The sequence below is a fragment of the Hydractinia symbiolongicarpus genome, chromosome 11 (assembly GCF_029227915.1).
Source record: "Hydractinia symbiolongicarpus strain clone_291-10 chromosome 11, HSymV2.1, whole genome shotgun sequence".
NCBI classification, from domain to species: Eukaryota; Metazoa; Cnidaria; class Hydrozoa; order Anthoathecata; family Hydractiniidae; genus Hydractinia; species Hydractinia symbiolongicarpus.
In genome coordinates, this window is record NC_079885.1 from 5,662,758 (window position 1) to 5,690,633 (window position 27,876).

The window sequence follows — 27,876 nt, forward strand, 5'->3', positions numbered from 1 at the left end:
GAAAAAAGCACTTGGTGATGCAACTCGTATTGTCGAAAGAGATCGTCTGTCCAATGTAAAGCAATCAAATATTCAACAGTTTTTCAAATAACGTTTCTTTTTGTGAAAAATATGAAAATAAAGATTGAATGAAACTTGAATTATGTTTTCTTGATTTTGAAATTAACGTTATTTCTTTCTGTAATTCAAATTTTCGCTCTCTGAAGCTAAAAGTTCGAATTATAGAGACTTTCTCTAATTCGAGTCTCTCAACAATTCAACCAAAAATATTTCCCCGTGGCAATTCGAATTAGGGAGAGTCAACTGTATTTTCTTTCAATTAATTACACCTATTAAACCTAAAACAGATTGTGTATTTCAGCCATGGTAGGACTTATAGTGTATTTCACCTTTATGATAGAATTTGGTAAAACAGAGACAAAATTATTTTTTCAAGGTATGTAAACCAAATACTTTATGAGGTCGACATGCTAATGTTTATCTGTGTTTACATTACTGTTCACGCATGTTTTTTATTTGTGCAAAAAAAAAAATAAAATAAAATCACGAGGCTGCAAATATGCTTGAAAAAATGATTTTTTTGCCAAATTCGTGAAATTCGTAAAATTTTGAGATTGACAACGTGAACTTTAATTCACGCAGTTCACTAAAAGAACTTTTTGTAGATTCTGACTTTAAAATCATCTGTTTTACAACTTTTTAGTATCCTTTGCAAAAACAAAGCTTAAGCTCAGTTTAGGGTCAAAAACAATACCAATTAATTTGCGAAATCTGAAACAATTGCTTCAGATTCTAGATATAGCAATAGTCCATAGAAATAAAAACTTTTTATAGACTGTGGATAAAAGATGGAGTCTGTGTGACAAAACATATAGTACTAGCGAACTGAACGAAGTTTAACATGGCAATCGTTTCTACTACCTTCTCCCTACATGCTTTCATGTTGCTCAGTTGTTTAGTGAGCAATGCTGGGAGTTTTTAATCAAACTCGCAGCAGTCCCATCGTTTTTTTAGCATGCAAATTAGGCTGGGTTTTTTTAGCCTAAATTTTTAAACTAATACATTATTTAGAAGTTATCCCAGACAGGCAAATAAAAGTCTAGGATGGCCCAGGTGCATACTCTTTCCAGTTTGTTTACAAAACAGAGTTATTCAGAGCTGAAAATATCCAATTGATTGCCTATTGAACTTTCAAACGCCTCAGCTACTTCCATTCAAAATAATTACACTCTGTGATTCAAGGTTGGCCCAAGCAACTCAATTTGCGCATGATTTAAAAGCAAGCAAAACAATACAGAAGTTGTAACAACAAGCACTTTACTGTATAATGGAAAACACACACTTGTAATTGTTTCATACGTACATTATGGTTTACACACCATCTTGGGTGATTGTTATCTGTGTTTTGCTTACATGTTTTTCATATGGACGGTGTAAAAATTTTAAGGAAGATCTAGTGAAGCTTCACAATACACTTAGGAACATTCATGCGTCTCCAGGCTTGAAGCTTGACCAGCAGTTAAGCAAACAAGCACAAGATTTAGCAGATGAAGCAGCTGCGAAGGGAAATTTTGAAAGCAAACCTAAGTCAGGTTCCAACACATTCATGTTATGTACTACATATAATCGTGCACTTACTGCAAAAGAAACAGTTGAAGCTTGGTAAGTGAGTAAGAAAGACCTTTTTCCAATAGAAAACAGAAATCAAAAATTTTAAACAGTTTCTACAAAAACAAGTTTTTAAATTAGTTTTTTGTTTTATGTTCCGATTTCGATAAATCGCAACAATAGCAATCTCCTGATTGCTGGTGCACCTATCGTTGCCTTCAGTTGAAGTGGAATGATTTTAAAAACATTAATGCTGAAAAATCTATATGCACTTGCCACATTCTCGAGCATCTTTCTCATTTTTACTTTTGGTATTTTTTTCTCGATACAGAGATTTCTAATTGATTTTTACCAATGCTTCAGCTATCGATGGTATTTTAATTGAACGGTGGCTTCATCACATGTTTAGTATTTAAATTACAGCAATAAAAAACTTTGGTGATAAATTTATTTCTTAAAAAACATGCGCCATTTAGGAGCTTAACCTTGTGCCACGGCTTTTTGTCTTTTACCGGCGCTTCGCTTATTGACCTCGCTGTCTGGTATACAAAAAGGGACAACGGACAAAGAAACTATTCAATAATTATTTTAAAACAAAATTCGCCGTTTTTAACTACCTTTACCCCTTGTAATGTACGTAACAACTCTGGTATCAACCCTTCTGTCATCCCCTTGTTGCGTAATATTTTGAATCTTAAGACCTCATATATTCATTTACTATGGTACCAAAAACTTTCATGTAACAGATAATCAGACCAACTAGCACTTAAATATGAGAAAAAGATATAACAGATTTATTTATTTAGCGCACAAGATGACATTTTTGTAAAAGTTCCTACAAAAAATAAGCCACCCCCACCCCACCCCTCAGGCGTCACGTAATCATTTAATACCCCCTAAGAGTTTTTCGGGCCACTGAAACATTCTTTTGCGTTTTAGTGATTTACAATTTTTAAAGAAATAAACTTTCGAGAAAATAAAAGCAATTTTTCTGTATAGCTTCGACCAACAAACTTAAGGAGCCAAAGCGTGCACCTTTTGCGTCCATAGAAATACAATAATGATATCTCTATGGTCAGCCTAAACTACCTGAAAAGGTGTAAATAATTCTCCTGCTTATGTTTAGGTATGATGAAGTTTGCACTGCTGGTTTTTCGTTTGAACATCCCTACAACAAACACGCACTTGCTTTTACCGAGCTTATCTGGAAAGACACAAATACTATAGGTGTTGGCAAAAGTTCAAAAACGTACAACAACGACACCAAATGCACTTTTGTTGTGGCTATATATCGTCCACCAGGCGAGTACTACTTTTAGTACAATTTTCTTTATGTCATGTTCTTTAAAAACTTGACAGAAAAGATTAATGGCTAGAATTGCTTTGTTTTGCATATTTAGATAATTTTCTTCACAAAAAATAGAAACACAGAATAATGTCATGAAATGTTTGCCTTACCTTTCTGGGCAATGGCCTGCAGCACTTTTTTGATATAATATAAGAATAAATCGGTCAGACCAACGTATCGAGTTTTAAACAAGCGTTCATGTACATACAATTTTTTTTGCAGGTTATGATGCTACGGAATGTATTCAATTTTTGTGCATATTTCTTTCCACGTGACAAAACTGTCAATTTTAAGCGGGTGCTTTTATATTTTGCATAAGGTGTGTTTGCGTCAATATGGGATTTTAAGAATTTAAACTTTTAATAATATGACGACTTATATGTTTCGCTGACATTGTGTCGCTTAGTAATAAAAATATAGAGTTGCAATGCTTGTTTTTGCTTTGCCACAAACAATTCTCTCATCGATTTTTACTATCTTTCGCTAAAAAAAAATTGTTCGTATCCAATGCGCCATGATGAATTAACATCTACGGCGTTGCCTGTTCATTTTGACAATATTAATTTTAATTTGAAAACTCGTTATTTAAAAACGTGTGTAAGGCCACCGTTATGGCAAAAAACATGAAGGTGACACGCACGTGAACAGGTTAACATTTTTTATGACAGCTATTGAAAAAGCGGAGGTGCGAAAGAATATTTAGTTACGTTTTGGGGTGAGATGTCCTTTTGTTTAGTTAGCTAACTTAGCTATTATTTATTAGTTACTTATTCTGGGGCCATACAACACAAACTCTCTTAAACAAAATCAATATGCTTCAACACTTTGCTGCTTTACGTAAAAACATCTTTTTGAGATTGCAATCGGATTTTGAATTTGTTTATATAATCGTAAATCAGGCAAAAAGAAATTATTTTCCTAAATACTAATTCTGTTACTTTTACTAATAAAGTTACTTTAAAGCGGGATAAAGAGGAAAGCTTTGTGTTTTGATTCTGGTGGGTGCTGAGAGAAGTAAAAAACTAAAAAACTATAGCTGATATTTCTTTAAAAATTAAATTAGTTTTTATTACTCAAAATGTTGGCTATTTTTTAGCCTTGTCTCTGAATTTATCTACATTTTTTTAAACTATTTATGATGAAATTTGTTATTTATGCAAAACTAGTCGATAAGGCCCATGGAAAAAATATGCTTATGGGGCGACAAGCAGTGCATATACAAAATGTATGTTAAGAATTTTTTAACCTGTTGCCTTTAATGTGTAGAGCTTAAGTGCTGATGAAAAGGATATTCATGATCATGTGCTTTTAAAGAAATTATTGAGAGATATAAGGGTTAAGAGCCGCTAAAATATAAATTTTATCAAGAAAATGTATAGGATCATGTACTTTTGATGAACGGTTAGAAAGGGATAATGAGGTTTAAAGCTTTTTTTGATGACCCCATCAATCCTTTTATTCCAAAACGAATTTGGAGACCCAGGTTTGGGAAAATTACCTAATTTGGTCCTAAATTGTCGCTAGTTACCCATGGGGCCAAAACTGGTTGACATCTTCTTTCCAAGTAATTTGGCTTTGTAATAGCTTTTTTAATTTAAAATAGGTTATTGACTTTACATTAATATTATTAATTCTGTGACATAATTTCAGAAGATTTAACATCTGAGACATAAGTTTTTGGTGACTTTAAAGGAAAATGAACCCGTGTCAAAATAGCCCCTCATAACCCACACTGAGCACACCAATATTATTATACAAGATATATATTTTTTCAAGGTCAATATCCGTAGAAGTTAAAAAAAACTGCCAAAATATAGTATATAGAGAATTACTTTGTCCCTCTTGTGCCTAACTTCAATTATTTTTCAATAATTGAAGTTAGGCACAATAATTGAAACCAAACTGTTGAAAAGATACTAAAAAACGTTATGTTGGCATCATAAGACTGTAGCAGAATTAAACTGTGTCGTGGAGAGCTTGACGTACTAATCATAATAATGTATAGGATCTTCTTTTGACAACTAAAAGGCATATATACGTCAACAACATGTAGTTTCGGCAGTCAGCTAATATATGTGAACAGCCCATATAACCATACGTCAAAATAAAAAAGTAAATTTTTTTACGGCAGTCAAAGTTTTTTGATGCAAACACCCACAGACATATAAACTTCTTGATGAGATTTTTTGTATGTGTTTGGCTTTTAAACAAATTCTCTATGGTTGTTCAGAAAAAGGTATCCTAATATTTCATATTGCAGTGACAGCCATTTTTTGCTCATCACTATTTTTTAAAATTTCATGATTAAGTTTGAAATAATACTTGCTGGAGAGAAAGGAACAGTTTTTTCTATATTTTACCCTTTATTTTATGACAAAGAAAGTAATATTTGATGTATATATAAGCCCACAGCATCAAATTACACTGCTCACTTAAAAAACATTTGCTAATTTATATGTCTGTGGCTGTGTCAAGATTAGTCAAACTCATGAAAAGCTTTTGAGCATTGTTTTTGATTGATTTTGCACAGCATGATTACTTCTATTATTTTTTTATACTTCTAAACAAATTCTAAAGTTTGTCATAATGTTATTATGTATGCTTAAAGCCTAGTGACTATTATGGACCGTTGCTATTATAACTGTCGTACATATTTTTATTTTAGGAAACATTGTAAATGCCGATTCTAAAAACAAGGATGAAGTATTTTTGGAGAATATCCAAAAAGGAAAATTCAATGAAAATTATTGTGACAAGTTAAAAGATAATAAAAGACATCGTATTCCATCAATCCAAAAGAGAAGCATAAGTATGAATTTTATATCCATATTTTTTAATTTTTAAAAATCTTATTCTCTAAAATTTTTGTATAAATTTTTAAAATAAATATTAAAAAATTTAACAGGAAGTCAGGGTTTAAGCCTATGTGAAGACGTAATTTAAGAATTTATGCGATACCTGTGCACTGAAGCTTGTTCAGAAACAAACAAATATGGCAGCAAAATAATGACACACAGTAGTGCTCCCACCAAACTCTATGCTTTGCGATTAGCTATACAGTTAAATAAACTTAACTTTCACAATTTAACATTGTTATAACATCGTTTGGTTCTGATAATGAGTTGTGAGATTTTAAAGGCTTCAAAGAAGAATTTTAGGTCACAAATTACCAAAGTGTTAGTTCTAGGGAAGGAAAAAGTGAAAGTGGATCCGCTAATCTTCCACAAGATATCTTGTTAATGTCCCAATGTTACTTAACAATATTTGTGCTTGCACACAGAAGTACAGTCCTAAGCAAACAAACTGGCATTTTTGTTATTAAAATATTGTTCTAGATTAAAATGATCATATTTATGTACAGTTCTTATGATTATATTTGGTATTTGAATAAAATTAATTTATTTGAATAAAGTTAAATTTCTCTAAATCTTTTTTTCAAAGAAAATTCATGTGCATTTTCTTCTGAACTGTGTTTTCTAAAATATAAATAAAACAATAAATAATTGCTGTGCTCATAATAAAAGTTTTCATATTTTATTATTTAACGAGTTAAATTGTTGCATAAGCTTTCCAGCATGGGTTAACTGAACATTGCAGAACTCAATATATGTAAATTTATGTAGTTTTGGGCAAAAATTGTTTTGGTTACAATTTTTTAAAAATATCCTTGGCTGTCAAAGGGCAAAGGTTACTAAAAAAGTTCTGTCAATATTGCAAAACGTATAATTTCATGCATGTAACCAGGCCATTTTGTAAGATTTGAAGTAGGCGTGGCCTCAATAATTTCGCACATGCGGTGCGCGTGAGATCTTAAAAAATTAAATTTTTAAGAAGCAAAAGTAAGAACAAATTTCCTTTACCCCTTTACGCTGCAAAGAGGTTATTGTTTTGGTGTAAGGAACATGCGAAGAGCAAGTTCCAACAAAGTTCACATAGTACGAAAAAAAAAAAATTGTGAGTAAAGTCATTAATTAAACTTTGTACCTACATGTGGGACAAATAATATTTAATGTAAATGCTAAGGATGGATTATGAAATTCCTTACTAAAATAATATTTCGTTACTATCAAAGATTTTAATTTTTTTTCTTATTTTGTTTTAGTTATTTTTAAACTTTATTTCTCCAAAAGACAATTATAAATACATAATGCTATATTTGCCATATTCCTTTAACAAATGACATAAATAACACATATTTAAAATTTATCCGAACAAAGTTTTTTAAAAGAACCCAATACGTATGACCTTACTTCACTTACATGCTTTATTTTTTTTCTCACAATAACGATTTTTTCACTTTCTCAAAAAACAATCAATTTTTCTTTGTGCAGTATGACAAGTATCATTTTCAGATGTTATTGATATGTATTTCACAAGCTAGTGCCCAGGACTAAATTGATAAATGCTGTTAAAAATATGTAAAAAAGTAACAATTTAGTTCGAATGACATTTATTCTTTCTTTTCTTTTTCATATTTTTTCGTAATTTCGACAATTTCAGAAAGTTACCGCAGGCACAAAGAAAACAAAATTTGCAAGTGCGATTAATCGCACACTTAGACAAATCTGCGCGTGTGTGGGGGAGAGCACATGCAATCGCACGCCTCTCACGAAATGGGCTGCATGACTAACGTCTTGTTTTTATTATTGTAGGAACAACTACTTACGAAACACATCAAAATAACAATGATTTACAACTTGATAAACGATCACTGTATTACAGATTCCCTGCCAAATTTCTTATTGATCCCATCACAGGACAAGCAAAGGCTGTTGCGCCAGAGCGTGCCAATGTTAATTCTTATGCGAAGTCCCAACTCGGAGTGGCTCCAACATATGACCGATCTATGTACAACAATATGCCATACGCTGCCCCATCTCCATACACAGAGTCATCTATGTATGGTCAAGAAGTGATGCCTCAAACTGCAATGGCATATTCTGGCATGGGACGTTATAATTATGAGGGTGCTAAACCAATGGATACATACACACCTGATGATGGTATTAGTTTAGGACGCAGATATACACCTGCAGTGGTGCAACCCCCACCAAGTCCAATAGTTATGGCTGCTTTTAAAAAACCAAAAGTTCCAAGAGTTTTGCAGATGCCGAGTGCTTTAAAGAAAAGAAAAGGTACTATGATGTTTGTAAATCTATTTTTTTACTATTTTTTTATTTAGAAAGAAATCATTCTATTACAAAATTATAGTTGAAGACAGGGTAAAATCATAAATTGATTTAATAATTCCTTTATACATATGTTCATAGCAGATGTTATTTTGAAGTATATACGCTTTAGAACACTAGTTCAGGGTTTCAGTTAAACGTTATTATGCTCCTATTATTAAAACAGGAAGTAAACTGTTATGCATTACAGAGGCTCTGACAATAAAAAAGTGTTGTTGTTTTTTTTGAAAAAGTATTTTTAATTCATTCAAAATTTTCATACTGTGAAACTATAAATTATATTTTCAGAATATTTGAAGTACTCTGCCCATGGTCAAAGACTTTGAATTAATTATTAAATTTATTATGTTAATTAGTTTTTCGCCTTTCGGAACAGGTTTTTTTCGGAACATGTTATATTAATTTCATTGCATTTACCATAAGAGAGGAGTATTTATTTACATTTTGTGCATTAATGAATGATATTTACAATTGGCTTATTACAATTTTTGCAATTAAGTATGGTATCCAAAGATTTTCATCACCGTACTTACTTTTAAATTATAACAATTATTTCCAAATTTCTTGCGTCAAATGACATTATAATTTATGCAGTATAATTTAATGTCAAAATCGTTGGATGTTTTTAGAACGAAAAGCTTTAAAATGAAAAGAATAATAAGTCATCAACATCTCGTGTTCCCTCTAAATGAGATTACACATTTTCGAGTTTGTTAAGCTGTTTTTTTGTGATTTTAGCAATATTGTAAAAATATTTTATTACTATTTTTTAAGAAACTCGTGTTGGCAAGAAAAGTGTGAAAAATGAAAAGACAGGAACTGTCCGTGGTTTAGGTATGTAGCATTGTTTTATCATTGAAGCAGTAAACTGCTGCTTTATTTTTAAAGCTAGGTTCGCAACAATAATAATAACGCTGTTTATATGAAACTTAAAGATAATATGCGATTATATAAGGGCAAAGCAAAAATGAAAGCAATTCTCCTTAAGGGAAGCAAAATGGCAAAAAGAGAAAAGCAAACCATGAGGAACACTAGCTCTATTTATAAGGAAAAAAACTCAGTCATTTTAACTTTTCAAGTGAATATTTGCAGCATCGCTTTCTGTATTAACAGGTAACGTCCTAAAGAGATGTTATGTTCAGTGTATCACAATTATATTTCTTTTAAGAGGAGAAAAATGATTTGAAAGTTATGTTAAATGCCTTAAATATTAAGTTTTAAAGCTTGCTTAGATTCCTGTGGTAACTTTTAAGGAATGTAGTAATATTTATGTGCTGTACACATTTTTATTACATTTGGATAATTATTTATCCATCCAAAAACCTAATAATTTTTGTGCTGTAAAGCTTTGGCCCTATTAAGCATAAGATCTTTATTGTGCTTCTTAGACCTAAGGTGAGGGGGACACTATTGATTTGCCTTGATAGTTCTATGTTGCTATACTGTAACATATTGTTTAAACCAAATAAATATTTAATATCTTTTCATCGCCTGTTTCTGTTTAAGAAAAAGAATAAAGTGATTTTTTGTACAAAATGTGAACATGACATGTCATGGTCTGCAAGTAAATTTTTAAAGGGGTAACAAAAATCAAACAATCTAATTACCCTTTGTTTGATCAAACATATTATAGCTATTTGTATTGGTTAAGCTGATATTAATTTAATGGCATTTAGATGAAAGTGAAAGACTGAAGCTTCAAGCAGATGCATTAAGTGTTCACAATGCATTTCGGAAAATACACGGTGTTCCTCCTCTTGAGTTAGATGAACAGCTATGTAAAGAATCTCAAGTGTGGGCCGAAGAAAATGCTGCAAATGGAAGAATGAAACATTCTGAGTTAACAAATTATGGGGAAAATTTGGCCTTTCGCTGCACGGGTGATAAATCTGTAGCATCTATTAATGATTCAGCTGCTGACTGGTGGGTGTTTTATTTTTTATGTTTATATCCATTAATCTTGTTGGTTTAATAATGAAAATTTCGACTTGTATGCAGGTACCGCGAAGTATGTGAACATAACTATGATTTCAACAAAAACGATGCACAATTTAATGCCCTACACTTTACTCAATTGATCTGGAAGGAAAGTTCAAAGCTGGGAATTGGCATGGCCACTTCCACAAAGGACAAAATGCTGTGTACTTATTTTGTGGCACGGTATACACCGCGAGGAAATATGGGAGGAGAGTTCTTAAAAAATGCACCAAAAGTACGTATTTTTACACAAGTATCTGTTTTAACACAGACATAGTATATTTTGAAACCTCTTTTTTGGCTCTCAAGATCTTAATAGTGGCTAATTATCCGAAATTATGACATCATCAAGTAGCTCTAAAATATTCAATTGTTGTTATTGAGCACTAAGTAACTAAATGTTAAAATTTATGTAAAATGTTCCAATCGGCAAAATGGTAAAAAAACATTTTTAAATTTATAAGCCTTGACAAAACTGTTAAATATAAACCCACTCAGAGCTAGTTCACATGTCATGCAACATTAGTGGAACTTTTAACAACCAAAATTTTTAGAACAAAGCAACATTTTAAGAAAAACATACAAATTTCTAGACAAATTTCCAAGCTCTTTAAAGTGAAATTAACTTGTCTCTTCATGGAAGTTGTTATGGTGGTCGCAATACGATTTAATTAAAGTAGAAGTTCCACAGAGAGATTTAATAATAAAAATTACCATCACTCTCAAACATAAGCTTGGTTGCAGCAATCCATCTTGTATTAAATTAGAACAACAGTTGTCTCAACATTTTTCAGCTAGCTGTAAGTCAGATACACACTTTAAAGTTTTTAAATTTTTTTTAAGCCTAAAAGCCTGTTTAAAATATTGTAAAGTATTAGATAGTAGTTTGAATGACCAGGGTAACATTTTTTTAATGATGTCATAAACCTGTCAGTTTGGGAATAGGTTGGTTGTCCCTGTGTTAAGAAATGGTGCTGGTTTTAATCACTGGTGGTCTCCAGTTACCCATGCAGTAGATAATATCAGTTTTTAATTCAATAACGTTAATGACATACTCATACTTCAAGTACAATGCATTGACTTTACCAATCCTAACAAGTACATTGACATCAATCTAATGTACAAGCGTTGCATCAAAATATTTATAATTTAACACTAAGACGTATTTTTTACATATTTTAAAGGAAAAAGTTTATATCTACAGTATTGGGCACATGCTTTTAAGGTCAACATGTTGTTTTAAAAATGCTTGTATTTATTTCCACTGTTTTATTTTGCACATCTATTTACTAAAACTTAAAACTCATTGCAGCAGGTTGTTCTGTCCCACCCCTACCATGATTCTAAAGAAAAAAATTAAGTGGTCCAAGAACAAATTGTGTCTTTCAAAAATATTATTGCTGGTGTCTGTGTAATTGACTTTATGAAAACACAGGTAACTTTTTTTTATTCTCTGTGTACTCTACTTCTACATCAATGATATTTTGTTTGCATTTTTCAGAGTATTTCTGGCTAATTTTTTACAAGAGCCTTTTTTATCACACAAGTACGATCTGTTTCTACATCTTTTTTAACAGTTTTAAAATTGTGCACAGCATTGAAATAATTTTAAGTGAAAATTCACCTTAATAAGCTCCTGCTCCCTTCAATTAGCCGCCACCCTAAAAGCTATCTCTGACAAATAGGATCTCCTGGGTTTAATCAAGTATTTGTTGTGATGATAAAAAATTAAAATGTCTGAAAAGCTAACTTCATGGTACAGCTTAGGTATTTTTGAAACACAGGTAATCTGTTACTTTAGGGTTCATTTGACAAAACCAAAACTTGCGATGAAATTGACACAATAAAGAACCAAGCAAATCCTTCTGACAATAGTCCTACAACTGAAGATAAAGAACCTTCTAATGCAGCTGATGGTAATGGAATTGCTCCTACACCTACTACTGGAGAGACTACACCGTCCACAGAAAGTGAAGCTCAAACCACAAAGAAACCAAACAGTGAAGGTAAGTTTTTCAGGATACTCTGGAATAAGGAGTTGATTGTAGTCTCTGTATGTCCCAGCTATGTATCTGTGCAATGTTTATTGTAACTATTTAGATAATCTAGGTAGCAATTTTAGTCCCAGGTACATGCATCCCAGTTACACCTTGTACCTTCCTTGCAGTGCCTGCTCTGTTTGTTGTTTACAGTAAGAAGCTGCCATATTTCACAACATGAAATTGAGAGGACAGCTATGATAATCTGTCGTGAATAAACACTCTCTTTATTGCTGTAATGTAATTCTTTGATTCTACTGCAAATAAAAGTTAGCTTCAGGCTACTACAACCCAAAAAAACTAGTATTTTGCGAAATGGTATAGTTATGGAACTGACACTGATGAGTGTATTGATAAAAAAAGCGAACTTTTAAAAAAAAGCGAACTTTTAAAAAAGGAAAGATTTTAAACTATTTATTGCTTCTATCTGGGTCCATGAGAAAAAAATTTAATTACTTTAATTGCTGTGATCTGAATGGTTGATTTCGATCTACTAATTATCTCCTCTACTATTAAATGGCTGAAAATGATAACAATCATTGCCCATCGATAACAGCTGTAGCTGTCGAAATGTAGCCTAGAATAAACTCGCTTGTTCATGACATAATAATAGCTATATTATTCAATAAACAATTTCTGTTTATACAATTTATATAGTAATGATTCAATGGGTGCTTATTAAATTTTATTTTTACGTGGGTGCTTAAAATGTTTCCAAATATTTAGCTAAAATTAAAGAGAGACAGAAAATTTGTTTTATTGTATTTAATTAAGCACAAATTCAATGATATAGTAGTCTTAGGCATTGTCTTGTTTATTAATGAGCATTTACATTTACGCATTTACATTTAAACATTTACGCAAGCGTTTATTTTCAATGACAAGTTCAAATTGTGTGAGCCTATTATAGAAAAAGTAACTACTTGTGAGGACGAACTTTGAAAATTACCACTTTGTCTCAATATATTTTGTAGGAGATCAGAGTTGTGTGGTACATTGTATGATTCTGGGCCAATTAAAATGTGGAAATCATGTACATTGTAACATTAGTTTAGTGTTTAAGTTGTAGATAATCAAAAATATTAAATTTTATTTTGTTAGATCCAAACAATGCACAGCAAGACCAAGGTAATTTGACATTTTTATTTTAATTTTGATTAGAATTCTTGCAAATTTAAAATGACTAAGTACTTTAAGTTTGGTATGTGATCAATTCTTATGATAAGTGGCCAATTTACAGTATTTGCTTACATCATGATAATATTCCAAAACAAGGAGATTGCATTTTCTTCATGTTAACACGGCATTCTAAGGAAACCTAGGAAACTCCCTGGAAAACCGTTTGTTTTAGCTTTTAATCCTGAAAATGATAACTGTACACTTTGATTTAGATGAAAAGAATTATCAAGAAGACGCTGTAAAAGTGATGAATGCATTTCGAAAAATTCATGACAGTCCACCACTGACTGTGAACAACAATTTACATGCTAAAGCTAAACAACGTGCTGACAGTTTTGTTACTGGTCTTGTAAAAAGAAGTGAAAGAAAGCAAAAACCTGGAGAGAATGTCCAAGTTGCATGTAATCCTATTGACAAGGTTCTACCTCCTGAAGAAGCCATAGGAAACTTGTTAGTTTGTTTTCAATATGTAGCTAATTGCTATTCCTTAGTTAGAATTTAATAAAACTGGACAGCCCTATCACAACAGTGTTAAAATAAAAGTTTCTTGGGAGTCAATTGGAATAAATTTTGATCTCTCTAATTTGAATTTTTAAGGGTAAAATTTTTTTTATTTAAAGGAATTTGGAATTATAATAATCTGACTTTTATAGATGCTAAATTGAATAGGTCCTCAACTCGTAAAGTGTGCTTTCAAAATTATTTGCTTTTCGAGGGCCTGTTAGAACTTTCAACATTTTTATGTTGTGTTACTGTGACAATCTTTTAATGCAATAAGTTTATTTGTATCGCGCACAAAAATGTAAGTTCTGCATTTACATTATGATACTGTTTTGTGGTTATGGAGTTCGCTTCATAATCACAAGGTCTGTGGTTCAGTCCACAGTATGGGCATGTTCAGCAAATGCCTTTACCACAGCTACGGATCAAGTCATGTGAGGGAAATTGGTTCGGTGTATACCTAGTTTACATTCCGAACACATGACCCACATTGATAACAGTGTTTCTAACACTGAAGTTGCTATATCCTGTATAAATAATAACTATAATAATAAGGAAATTTAGTAAAACCTGTCACTATAATTCCATATTTTTCTCTTGGTCACTTTGATATTGTGAGGGGTCTATTTGAGAGACAAGAGAGGATTTAAACACCCTTCACCGTGCGTTAGTTAAAGGGGGCAAATTGTTGCACGGTTTTATGTTTACCATAAAAGCATCTTGAAATACTGGAGTTAAGTTTATTAACAATTCTTGCCAATCAGATTAAAAAGGATGTTTTAATCCTGAGTAACTGGCAGTCTTGTGTAATAGTTGATTGTTTCAAGGGAAATGGTTGATACCTTTGAAAGAGGTAATTTGAGAGGGTTGAGTTTGACTGATCAAGTAATAAAAGTTATTAAAAGAGTGATTGACATAGGATGCAATTTGATTTGTCCCAGGACGTGGCACTACATAAGCCATATATTTACTCAGACAGCTTCAGTAAAAGAACTTTCGGAAAAATAAAAAATCTCTATCTTGTAAATTTAGAGAAAGTTTTTGACAGAGTAATACATAAAGTTATTTGATGTACTATAAAAAACAGGGTTGAGATGATTGGCTAGTTTAGATGGTTCGGTCTAGATACAGCAATGCTAAAAGTCCTGTCAGGAATAACGACTCACTTCATAATGAATATAGCCCTTTAATTGTTTGTTTTAGTCACAAACGTGATTTTTATGTAGTTCAGTGTTCAGGTGAATAGGGTGTCCATAGGAGTTGTTTTATGCAGATCATTTGGTTCTCAAAGCGAAGTCAATGAGAAAATTAGATAAATATTTAAAAAATGGATAGAAGGACTAGAAAAGAAAGAGTTAAAAGTGAATGCAGCAAAGTCTAAAGTCATGATTAGTAGCATTGAATCCAAATGTGACCTTGTAGTTGAGAAGTCTCCATGCAGAGTTTGCAGGAAAGGGGTTGTAAGCATTGGGTACATAAGAAATGCAGTGGTATTGTAGGTGGTAGTGCAGTGAAACACAAAGAATTTGACTGTTTAGGAAGAATGATGTGAGAATGGTTAGGTGGGTGTGTACCACCAGTTTTAAAGATAGAAAGAGTTCACATGAGCTGAGAAGCAGGCTAAGTATTCATAGCATTAGAGATGTTCTATAGTTAAGTTTGTGTGGATAAAGAGGCAGAGTTTCTGGCTGTTTTATTCTAAAACTGGTGTGCATTGAACATTAACCCAGAATGCATTTAGTCTCTCAACTAATCTGATTTTTAGCTTCGCAGGAAAACTGACCCTTCAATTATAGTCTCCTTCACATTTATTTTACTTCGTTTTACCTAGTGATAAAAAAGCACGTCTTTTGTACTCTTTCTTATTAAATTCACTATGTATCACACATTTATTCTTTTAGAACTTAAATGTTTCAAAAATGCCTAACAAGCTAAGAACCAATTTTTCCTGATCAGCATCAGCTTAAGTAGTTTTGATTTTATCATGGAATAATATGACTACTCCATTGTAACCCGACTTTAGGAGAATGGCGCCAGGGGGGTCCCTGGGACAGGAGATAACATCATTCCTACCCGATTCCAAGTTGTTTAGCATCAAATATGAAAGTGTAATTCAATGGTATCTCTAATCTTACTTAATGTGTTGACATTAGTCTGAATTTATTGATGTCTAAAAAGTAACAAATAACACGCAAAATCAAAGGAAAATAAACATATTCCACTTTTCCTGTCCCAGAAAGACACACAATTGATGTATCATTATAAGAAATATTTTTTTCATTTAAAGGTACCGTGAGGTATGTGGGAAAAATTACACCTTTGAGAAAGAAGGTCCACAAAATGCATCTCATTTTACACAGGTATGTATAATTCTAAAGATTTTATTAATTTTTTTTTTAATTTTATGTATAACAACTCAAGTATAGAAACTTGATGATGGTTGTTCTAAAAATTATCCAAATAAGCTAGTGGTATTGCTTCCAGTTTTCTGATGAAAATTAAATCTTTTGTATCTGTGTTTCCGTCAAAATTTGATTATTGGAAAATGTCTAGATTTTTTTGGAATTTAATATTGCACTTTAACAAGAAAAAAAAGTCGAATTCTTGATGCACTGCTACTTTCTTTTACTTGAATTTGACTTGATTGGCCACCTTTTTATCTTCTTACTCAGTTGTCATAATAATAATAATCGAGACATTTTATATATAGATGGTTTGGAAATCATCAACTGAGGTTGGAGTAGCATACGCTACAAAAAAGAAAAGAAATGGAAATTTGTGTACTGTAGTTGTAGCAATATACGAGCCTGTTGGCAATCTTCCTGGTGAATTCTTGAAGAATGTTAAAAAGGGAAAGTATGATCGATCATATTGTGGAAGTATTAACACAATAGCTTCTGCAGCTTTAGAAGGTTGGCAGTTTTGTTTCTTTATTTCTCATTATCATCAATTATTACCACATAGTACAAAAAATGGAAAAAGCATTGCATGATATAAGATAAGAAGCTATTGCCTTTTGCGAGTATCAGTGAAATGTTATAATAATTTGTTCTTTGTACTGGAAGAAATTCTTAGCGCGTTATGAATATAAACTTTAACACATTCAAATGAATAAATAAATCCACAATAAAAGTATTGCTCGGTCATAGGATTCTTTTTATTTTTACTTCTTCTTTTATTGCATTTAAAACCATTAAATTATTATTCATAAATGCGTAGTGAAAGAGAATGTACTTGAATTTTAATTTGTAACTTGATTACGTTTTTATATTCAGATACACCAAAAGTGGAGGCTAAGCCTGAGGATGTACCTGCAGAAGAAAAGCCTGGAGACAACCCTGTAGAGCCCAAGCCAGATGGAAGTGAGAAAGGACAAGAAAACATCCCAACAGAGGCCAAACCTGGAAATAATTCAGTAGAGGCGAAACCAGATGATAATAACGGTGAAAAGAAACCTGGAGACAACCCATTGGAAGCTAAACCAGATGATAATAATGTCGAGAAAAAGCCAGAGGATATATTGGGAGAAGGGAAACCAGATGAAAATCCAGGTGACAAGAAGCCTGAGGAGAATAATGGTGAAAAAAAGCCAGAAGACAACCTAGTAGAGGCTAAACCAGATGGGAGTGAGAAAAAGCCAGAAGACGTCCCAACAGAGGCTAAACCTGGAAATAATTCTGTAGAGGCTAAACCAGATGATGGTAATGAGAAAAAACCTGGAAATAACCCAGTAGAGGCTAAACCAGATGATAAAAATAGTGATAAAAAGCCAGAGGATATATTGGGACAAAAGAAGCCAGATGAAAATTTAGGTGACAAGAAGCCTGAGGAAAATAATGGTGAGAAGAAGCCAGAAGACAAACTTGTGGAGGCTAAGCCAGATGATAACAATGATGATAAGAAGCCTGGGGAAAACCCAGTGGCAGCTAAACCGGATGATAATGGTGAGAAGAAGCCAGAGGATATATTGGGAGAAAAGAAGCCAGATGAAAATCCAGGCGACAAAAAGCCTGAGGAAAATAATGGTGAGAAGAAGCCAGAAGACAAACTTGTGGAGGCTAAGCCAGATGATAACAATGATGATAAGAAGCCTGGGGAAGACCCAGTTGAAGCTAAACCGGATGATAATGGTGAGAAGAAGCCAGAGGATATATTTGGAGAAAAGAAGCCAGATGAAAATTTAGGTGACAAGAAGCCTGAGGAAAATAATGGTGAAGAGAAACCAGAAGACTACCCTGCAAAGGCTAAACCAGATGATAGTGAAAAAAACCCTGGAAACACTTCAACAGAGGCTAAACCTGGGAATAACTCAGTAGAGGCTAAGCCAGATGATAATGGCGAGAAAAAGCCAGAAGACAACCCGACAGAAGCTAAACCTGGAGATAACCCATTGGAGGCTAAGCCAGATGATAATGGCGAGAAAAAGCCAGAAGACAACCCGACAGAAGCTAAACCTGGAGATAACCCATTGGAGGCTAAGCCAGATGATAATAACGGTACGAAGAAACCAGAAGATAAGCCAATGGAGTCTAAACCTGGAGACAATCCGTTAGAAGCTAAGCCAGATGTAGATCCTGAAGATAAAAAGCCAGAAGATAATAAGCCTGAAGATAATAATGGTGAGAAAAAACCTGAGGATAACTTGTCTGACAAAAAGCCAGAAGATATACTTGGAGAAAACAGACCGAATGATAGTACTAAAAAAAAACCTGATGTCGATCCTGAAGATGTAACCCCAGATGATAAGAAACCAGAAAATGACAAGAAGCCAGAAGACAACAATGGCGAAGATAAACCAGAAGAAAAGAAACCTGGTGAAGAAAAGACGCCGGAAGGTGAAAAAAAACCTTCCACAGATGTTAACCCAGAAGGTAACTTTTCAAAACTATTTACAGATACGCGTGAGTGCATTTTTAACAGCTATATAATTAGGCTTGATTTGTTATTTCCAGAGTATGTTGCACGAATTCACCTATACATACAAAAAAAATTTATGCATACTGTTAAAATTACTTGGCCAATGCATTACATCTGTAAACATGTGTGAAAGAAGTTCGATTTTTAATGCATATCTTACAAAATCTTCCTGGAAAAGTCAGTTGTCGGTGTTCTTCTTGTTGTGTATCCATGTTATACATTTGTTCTCATTGAGGATTTATAATAATTTATTTGATAATTATAAATACATCAGCAATTAAATATTCCGTTTTATAATTTTCAGTGCAAGTCATCTAGCATGATAATCTTTAAGATCCAGTGCAGGCAGTGCTCCCACAAAATTGTTGTTGCCAGTTCCCACTGTTTTGTAGTGCGTTAAACACTGACCACGTGATGTATGGGATTTTGTATAATGTTATAGTTTGGAGATATAAGGGTTTAAAATTGTTGGTTTTGAAACGGGTGGACCTTTGTGAATTTGAACAATTTCGGTCCAAGTTGGTTCTTGGTTACCTGCGCAGAAAAAGAGTTAATTTTTTTTACCTACCTCTAAGTTATTTGCCCTCAAAGTTATAAACCACAATATGCTACAACATTTTAGAACATGACATTAAAAGTCATTTTTACTTCTTACATTAAATTTATATTGTTTATAAATAAAGAAATAAATAGTTCTTTCGGCTACTTTAAAGTGTTTATTAAGTCACGCCTCACTTTTTGTATTTTCGCTGCATAATAACAAAAGGAGGGAACCTATCTGTTATTTATCATGGATTCGTTTTTTCTGTAGATGTAAATTTTGCTAAGGAAGGTCTGAAAGCACACAATGCTTTAAGAAGTATTCACCAATCACAACCACTCGTAGAGAATGTTGAATTAACAAAGAAAGCAAAAGAATTAGCGGTTAGCTTCTCACAAGCTGGTGATAAAAGGAAAAGAACAGTTGAGGTTAATATGGGTGAAAATATAGAAAAGTCATGTCATGCAGAAGAACAGGAAATAAAGGCTGAAGAAGCTGTTTTAGAATGGTACAAATTTTTTTTTATATGCATTAAAAACATTCTGAAGTTCCAATACATGTTGATTTGAACTTAGAAATTAAGTAAGCTATACCAAAAAGGAAAGTAAATGTTGAGTTAGTAAACCAAAAAATAATAACAACCCTCCGCATACCCTTACTCATGTATGTAATTACCAGTATGGGAATTGAATTTGGACTTTTAAATAAGATTTATAAGCAGCATTTCATGACAGGATATTCGTGTCAAAACATGAAGAAGAATGCTAACTATGGATTATAAAGGCTGTAAATTAATTGGTAGCATTTTTATTGTTTATCGACCAAGCAATCAACACTCAAAATTTCCACTCTGTTCAAAACTTTTCATCATGATATATGATTGGTTTAGTTTGAAGAGATATTTTGCCACCATTAAAATATTAAGCATGTTTCATATGACAATACATCAGATGTCATTTTTTACTGCAATATTTTTTAGATGTATGTTGTTTAGACAACTTGTGTTACTATAGAAAATAATTGTTGCTCAGATAACATTTGAACTTCCCCTATTCTTAGGTGGTCTAAAGGATTTTGTGATGGAGGCCCCGATGCTATTGCACAAAAACTATTATCTCCAGGGTCTCAAGTTGTTTGGAATTCTTCAGTTGAATTTGGAATGGCAGAAGCAAAATATGCAGAGGTTTCATTGAATTTTTAAAATTATTTTATTTTTACTGTTGTAAGCATATTAGTACACTCTATTGCCAAAGTTTGACAAGAAGATTTTTTTTATGAAGAAACTAGATTCCCATCAAGTCAGGATCGCGCTCTTAACTTTTTTTAAATTATTATTTTCAAAACCATTTTATTTTCTTAAACACTATTCAACCGTGGCAATAAATTTCACATAATCATGAAATCGATAATTTCTTAGAAATGCATTTCCGCAAAATTGTGATGCACAAAATTAAGAAAAAGCCGTTGTCCAAAAAATTTAATAAATTTACCTGTTTGAATATCCTTAAATTTTCACAGTCTTATTCAGAATTAAAGAGATAATATTTTGTTCGATTTACTGCATTTTTTGATCTTTGATTTGAATAATTTCACACTGCTTCAATAAAATATATTATTTTCTAACCTTCCGACTTCTTACAAAAACCTAGATGTGTAGCTTTTATAATTATAAGCATTTTAATTTCATCACTAATAATAAAATGCATGTACTTTTAGAATGGCAAATTTTGCACTGTTATTGTTGCGTTGTATTCGCCAAAAGGAAATATAGAAGGTGAATTTGATACCAACGTAAAGGAAGGCGATTTTGACTATAATACAATGTGTGATGACAAAAACAGCACAATGCAAATTGCAAAAGAATTATTGGAGAAAGGAAATGAATCTGATGAAGATGAAGCCAAGCAAGGAACTGCAACAGGTAAAAATCTTTTTGCATTATTCTTAATGTTATTACAAATTCCTGAAGAATATCATTAAACTTAAGATTTGGCAGTGAACATTAGTTATATGGACAATGAAACATCTGACTGAAATGTTTGGACCTTTCTCCCACTAAACATTCTAGACTGGCATTCCTGCTAGGAATTGCTCTAACAAAATCGTGTACTATAATTCTACTGACGCATTAGTAACTTTTCATGAACGGAATCCAGTACTATAATTTTAATGATGTATTAGTAACTTTTCATGAACAGGATCCAGTACTGTAAATTTACTGATGAATTAGTAACTTTTCATGAACAGGATCCAATACTGCAAATTTACTGATGAATTAGTAAATTTTGATGAACGGAATCCAGTACTATAATTTTACTGATGGATTAGTAACTTTTCATGAACAGGATCCAATACTGTAAATTTACTGATGAATTAGTAACTTTTCATGAACAAGATCCAGTACTGTAAGTTTACTGATGAATTAGTAACTTTTCATTAACAGGATCCAGTACTGTAAATTTACTGATGAATTAGTAACTTTTCATGAACAGGATCCAATACTGTAAATTTACTGATGTATTAGTAAATTTTCATGAACAGGATCCAGTACTGTACGTTTACTGATGAATTAGTAACTTTTCATGAACAAGATCCAGTACTGTAAGTTTACTGATGAATTAGTAACTTTTCATGAACAGGATCCAATGCTGTAAATTTACTGATGTATTAGTAACTTTTCATGAACAGGATCCAATACTGTAAATTTACTGATGAATTAGTAACTTTTCATGAACAGGATCCAGTACTGTAAATTTACTGATGAATTAGTAACTTTTCATGAACAGGATCCAATACTGTAAAATTACTGATGAATTAGTAACTTTTCATGAACAGGATCCAGTACTGTAAATTTACTGGTGTATTAGTAACTTTTCATGAACAGGATCCAATACTGTAAATTTACTGGTGTATTAGTAACTTTTCATGAACAGGATCCAATACTGTAAATTTACTGATGAATTAGTAACTTTTCATGAACAGGATCCAATACTGTAAATTTACTGATGTATTAGTAACTTTTGATGAACAGGATCCAATACTGTAAACTTACTGATGAATTAGTAACTTTTGATGAACAGGATCCAATACTGTAAATTTACTGATGAATTAGTAACTTTTCATGAACAGGATCCAATACTGTAAATTTACTGATGAATTAGTAACTTTTCATGAACAGGATCCAATACTGTAAATTTACTGATGAATTAGTAACTTTTCATGAACAGGATCCAGTACTGTAAATTTACTGATGAATTAGTAACTTTTCATGAACAGGATCCAATACTGTAAATTTACTGATGAATTAGTAACTTTTCATGAACAGGATCCAGTACTGTAAATTTACTGATGAATTAGTAACTTTTCATGAACAGGATCCAGTACCGTAAATTTACTGATGAATTAGTAACTTTTCATGAACAGGATCCAGTACTGTAAATTTACTGATGAATTAGTAACTTTTCATGAACAGGATCCAGTACCGTAAATTTACTGATGAATTAGTAACTTTTCATGAACAGGATCCAGTACTGTAAATTTACTGATGTACTAGTAACGTTTCATGAACAGGATCCAATACTGTAAATTTACTGATGAATTAGTAAATTTTCATGAACAGGATCCAGTACTGTAAATTTACTGATGAATTAGTAACTTTTCATGAACGGAATCCTGTACCGTAAATTTACTGATGTATTAGTAAATTTTCATGAACAGGATTCAGTACTGTAAATTTACTGATGAATTAGAAACTTTTCATGAACAGGATCCAGTACCGTAAATTTACTGATGAATTAGTAAATTTTCATGAACAGGATCCAGTACTGTAAATTTACTGATGAATTAGTAACTTTTCATGAACGGAATCCTGTACCGTAAATTTACTGATGTATTAGTAAATTTTCATGAACAGGATCCAGTACTGTAAATTTACTAATGAATTAGTAAATTTTCATGAACAGAATCCAGTACTGTAAATTTACTGATGTATTAGTAAATTTTCATGAACGGAATCCAGTACCGTAAATTTACTGATGTATTCTAAGCACTAAGAAGTCTAAAAGCGCTATGTGCTGAATCCGTTACCTTGTTCTGAACCCACTTATGTTGTTTTGGCTAAAGTAAGCGCTAATTAAATTAAAGGCTATAAGATTAAATTATAATTTTTCCTTGCTTTTTAGGAACACCCACAAAAGGTGGAGAAAACATGGGTGAAACAGGTACCTATTTAGAAATATCATTGAGTAAAATAATTTTTTTAAGTAAGAAGATCTTCTTGGTTAGAAAATTAAACATACATAAAACATTTGGAGCATTTTATTGAAGTCCCCTGTTTTATTTTTTGGAACAATTTTTGTCACATGGGAATTCAGTTAGTTTTGAGATTTACCTTTGTTTATCTAATCATACATGATAAAAATTTGTATCTGTTTTGTTAGGTGAGCCGGCTGGGGGAAGTACTAATGAACCAAGTGGTACGTGTCATTTTTTACTGATTGTGAAAAGAATACATCACCATTAGAGAGAGAATATGTCTCAATGTGTTGTATTCAACCTTTAGAAATATTTGAATATTAAAAAAGTTTTTACGCATATTTGTTTGTGAGGAACCATTAAAACAAGCTTTCTGAATTATTCGAAGCTTTTTATTTTTTGTGGCCAAAATATCCCGAGGATACTTTGGCTACAGAAAATGTAGCCAAAAAAACCATTATACAAAAAAAAATTTGCCACTATAATATATTATGGCTAATCCTGCTTAAGAAAAAGTGTTTCCAACTATTTTACTATGAAGGTAGGATTTCAACATCTGGATAAAATAATTCATTTTGTTACAATTTAATCTTTTAATTTTCGGTAATTTTCTGTTGGCGTGCACGAAAAGTCATTAAAAGTCATCCACAACACAATCAGCTGTAACAATGTCGATACTTTTTACAGGCAATACAAACATATTTTATTAACTTCACATTTCTAGATGAAACAGACAAAGAGAAACCAAGCTCTCCCGACTCGGCATCCACAAGTGATAAACCATCAACAACTGAAGGCAGCGGTAGCAAAGAATCAGGTGAGTTTTAAAAGTTATGTTGGGTTTGTGTGCAGCTAGAAATTCTAAATGTTAATTCAATCAGAATGTCAATTAACTGAAAAAGAGGGGGGAAGGGGGGAGGAGTGTATTCTTTTTGGAAAGTGGCATCCAAATATCCTAGGGTCGCTACCTTAAAAACTGAGTAAAAACATTCAGAATAATTATACTTCTATAACGTTACACTCTTTTCGGTGAAGCAAACAGATAAATACTTACATATACTTTATTTTTTACCACTTAAATTTTTTTCTCTCTAGGACATGAGAAGGCTGCATTGGAGGCACATAACATATTAAGAAAAATTCATGACGCTGAACCTATGAAGCTGAATGACGACATGTCGGCATCGGCTGCTGCTTACGCTAAAAAAATTGCTGACTCAGGATCTATGGAACACAGCACCTCTGCTGAAAGAAATGGTGATGGAGAGAATCTAGCCATGTCGTGTTCTTCAGGCAACGAGGAATTTAATGTGGCGACTCATGTGAGAAATTGGTAAGGTTATCTCGGCTGCTTTATTGTAAATCTATCTTCAACGGAACATATGTTATTCCAACTTCAACAAGTTGAAAAATAATTCAACTAGTTTTTAGCGTGTGGAGGTTTGTCCGCCGCTGATAGCAGCTACCATCTTTGACGCAAAGACTTTAAGTCAGGTGAAATTCTTTAGTCAATAAAACCCATTGCATACAATTGAATTACATATTTTGTGAAGGAAACACTTTTTTTAATTTAATTCATAGAGAATTTTTTCCCTTTTCCAGCTACAAAAGTAGGATCTCAGAGTACTTTGCATTAGTAAAACACAATAAAAAAACACAATAAGTTTGAACCAGGACACGCTTGTGCAATTTTCTGAAGCACAAGTTTGCAAAAATATATATACAGTGAAATCCCGCTAAAGCGGGCAGCTCTATAAGATAGATAGTGATACTTAGAATGGATAGAGGCTTAACTCTTATAAGAAAGTCTCTATAAAGTGGACGGTCATAAAACGGACACTCAATAAGACGGACAATTCTCATTATAAACGCCCCCTATAAAGCAGACATTATAAAAATACAACGATAAAGAATAATATTCATTCACATTTTTACATTTTTCTATTTCTGATATTTTTTATTTACATTATCAAATATTTTGTTATTTATTTGGCAGCCAAGATATATCGTTATCGATTACAAGGATGTATGAAAATCCTTTCAGTTCAAGAATCGAAAATAGTTGTCAATTAAGGAATACTTTCATAGTCTATTTTTTATTATAATAATGCTTCACACTCAATACATGGCCTCTAAGTTTACAATCCTCGTAAAGTAAAGCTCTCCCCAAAACCATATATTTGGTAAAATCTCTATAAAGCGTTTCACAGAGACTGCAGTGTATTCGCAGATCGCATGCATCCGTTAGCAAACGTGTTGGTAGCTTTTGTTTCACTACAGGGACGTGATGCTCCATTAATTTGGCGAAAAATTAAGTCAAAAATTAGCACACCTATAAATTTCTGCTTATGTCAGCACTTTTTATGTATGTCATTGGTAGCTTGAAATTTGTCAGAAATAACACTCTGGTTAAAATCCGATTACTTTAGAACAAAGTTTAACATGTAAAAATATAAGCACCAATTTTTCCACCCGTAAATGACTGAAAATTTAATTCGTGTTTCAAAGAAATTAATTCTTTTGACAGGTATAAAGAGGTGTGCGATCCTGGTTACAATTTCAATTCGGGCGGCTTTAGCGGTGGCACTGGTCATTTTACCCAAGTTGTATGGAAAGATTCTAGCGAACTAGGCATTGGTGTAGCAAAAGGGAAAAACAGTGGAATGACCTGCTATTATACAGTTGGGCGGTACCGCACGGCTGGAAACATGCAGGGGGCGTTTCCAAAAAATGTTGTAAAAGGTATGATTGACAGACAAATTTGTTGATTGTTTTTTTAACCCGAGATACAGATATTTCTTGCAAAATTAATTTCGACTATTTCTATCTGCATGTGCTACTATCAAGATATTTCTATTCAGGAACATTTTCAAAGAGCAGTACTTGCGCGTCAGTGGATAAGATGCTGGGCTTAACCGCCAAGAGAAGTCCATCTGCAGCTAGTAAGCGCAGCGGTAACGTTGAAAAAAAAGGAGTCCCTTTAAAAGTTGCGACGGTGAAAGGCATATTACGAAGTAAGAAAAAGTTTCTGTTATAATACACAACTTTAAAAACGTCTTTTATTTAAAGCTCTTACCACTGTTTATACAAATTGTCTTTTCCCTAATCCAATTCTCCTTCCCTATTTTATTCGACGTTTCTTTCGAACCTGTGAATTTTCAAGAGCAATTCTCATCTATATGTTCTGTACAGTATTTGAGTTGAAAGCCTGCTTGCTTCAACCAAATTTAAACTATTCGATTGAAGTTAGATAAAATTTGCCTTCCCCCTCTATAAGGTTTTATATGAACTTACGTTTTCGCCGTTTTTTCAATAAATCTATTTTTTTTTTCAGCTATCATCCAGCCGAAGCATCACAAATTGCAGAAGAAAACCCATCTAACACATTCAAAACACTAAAACACAACAACTAACGTTCAACATTATAACAACACCTAAATTTAACGTATACTTTATACTTACCGAACTCGAACTCAGGCTATGAAGCTCCGCTCAAGGTAGCCTGGAATCGAAAGTGGCTTTCAATCACTGTAAATTACTTTACTATGCAAAAAGTTTATATTAAACTGTATTTGTATTGAAGTTTTTTCTTATATTGTGTTAACAAACCTCAAATGCTCGGAACATATGAGCTGCAAATGAATTTCATATCCTGCAACATGATTTGAACTACTCATTCCTTTATTTGTAATACCCACTTATGTCTGAAAAAAAAGTCGTGCTATAGGCACACGAAAAAGCAAGTTCGATATACTTTTATCTACTTTGTTGTTAAAGCAACGTGAGACTCAAATCTTTAAAAAACGAAACAACTTGTGAGCGACAGCCAGCCTTAAGTGAACCAATCAAAGTAAAAATAACAATTTACAGGGTTATAAAAACAGTAATGGTTTTCAACATCTTTCATGTTTTAAAAGTCATGTCGGTTTCTCAGAAGAATATCTTACAAGGACAAGCTTGATAAAAGTAACTGAGCAAGTAAAAACGAGAATTTTATCTTCCCAAGCAGATAGTCAACAAGTAAACCACGTTTTGGCCTGTAAATTACAGGAATTAGACTTAAATAACAATTTATCAATAAAACAAATCAGCACAAAATTTATGCCCTGTTTACCAAAATCATTATTTACCAACATTTGCTTTTTTAAAGCAAACTATGTGAGACAAAAATCTCCTTTTTTATGTAACAATTATATTCAAAATGCAAAATGTGTCCCCTTTTTTTTAGGCCTTCAGGTAAGAAAGAGCGAAAACAGGGACAAAATGCAAAAGTAGTCGGCAAAAATATTAATCACTAAGCCAAAATTTGGTCACTTACCTTCT

At 32.5% G+C, this 27,876-nt stretch overlaps 1 protein-coding gene across 1 annotated transcript; it reads left to right on the top strand.

The window, feature by feature from the left end:
* The first annotated feature begins 1,283 nt into the window (after positions 1 to 1,283).
* LOC130613912 (uncharacterized) lies at positions 1,284 to 27,124 on the top strand. Its single transcript, XM_057435269.1, has 23 exons — positions 1,284 to 1,662; positions 2,735 to 2,910; positions 5,622 to 5,765; positions 7,609 to 8,091; positions 8,920 to 8,979; positions 9,822 to 10,068; positions 10,144 to 10,357; positions 11,924 to 12,128; positions 13,263 to 13,289; positions 13,553 to 13,790; positions 16,129 to 16,201; positions 16,552 to 16,753; positions 17,117 to 18,712; positions 19,570 to 19,807; positions 20,359 to 20,482; positions 21,016 to 21,220; positions 23,481 to 23,519; positions 23,739 to 23,774; positions 24,278 to 24,370; positions 24,649 to 24,886; positions 26,081 to 26,295; positions 26,415 to 26,567; positions 26,888 to 27,124. The coding sequence occupies exons 1-23, from the start codon at positions 1,367 to 1,369 to the stop codon at positions 26,950 to 26,952; spliced, it is 5,367 nt and encodes a 1,788-aa protein (XP_057291252.1). The 5' UTR covers positions 1,284 to 1,366; the 3' UTR covers positions 26,953 to 27,124.
* Positions 27,125 to 27,876: the final 752 nt, after the last annotated feature.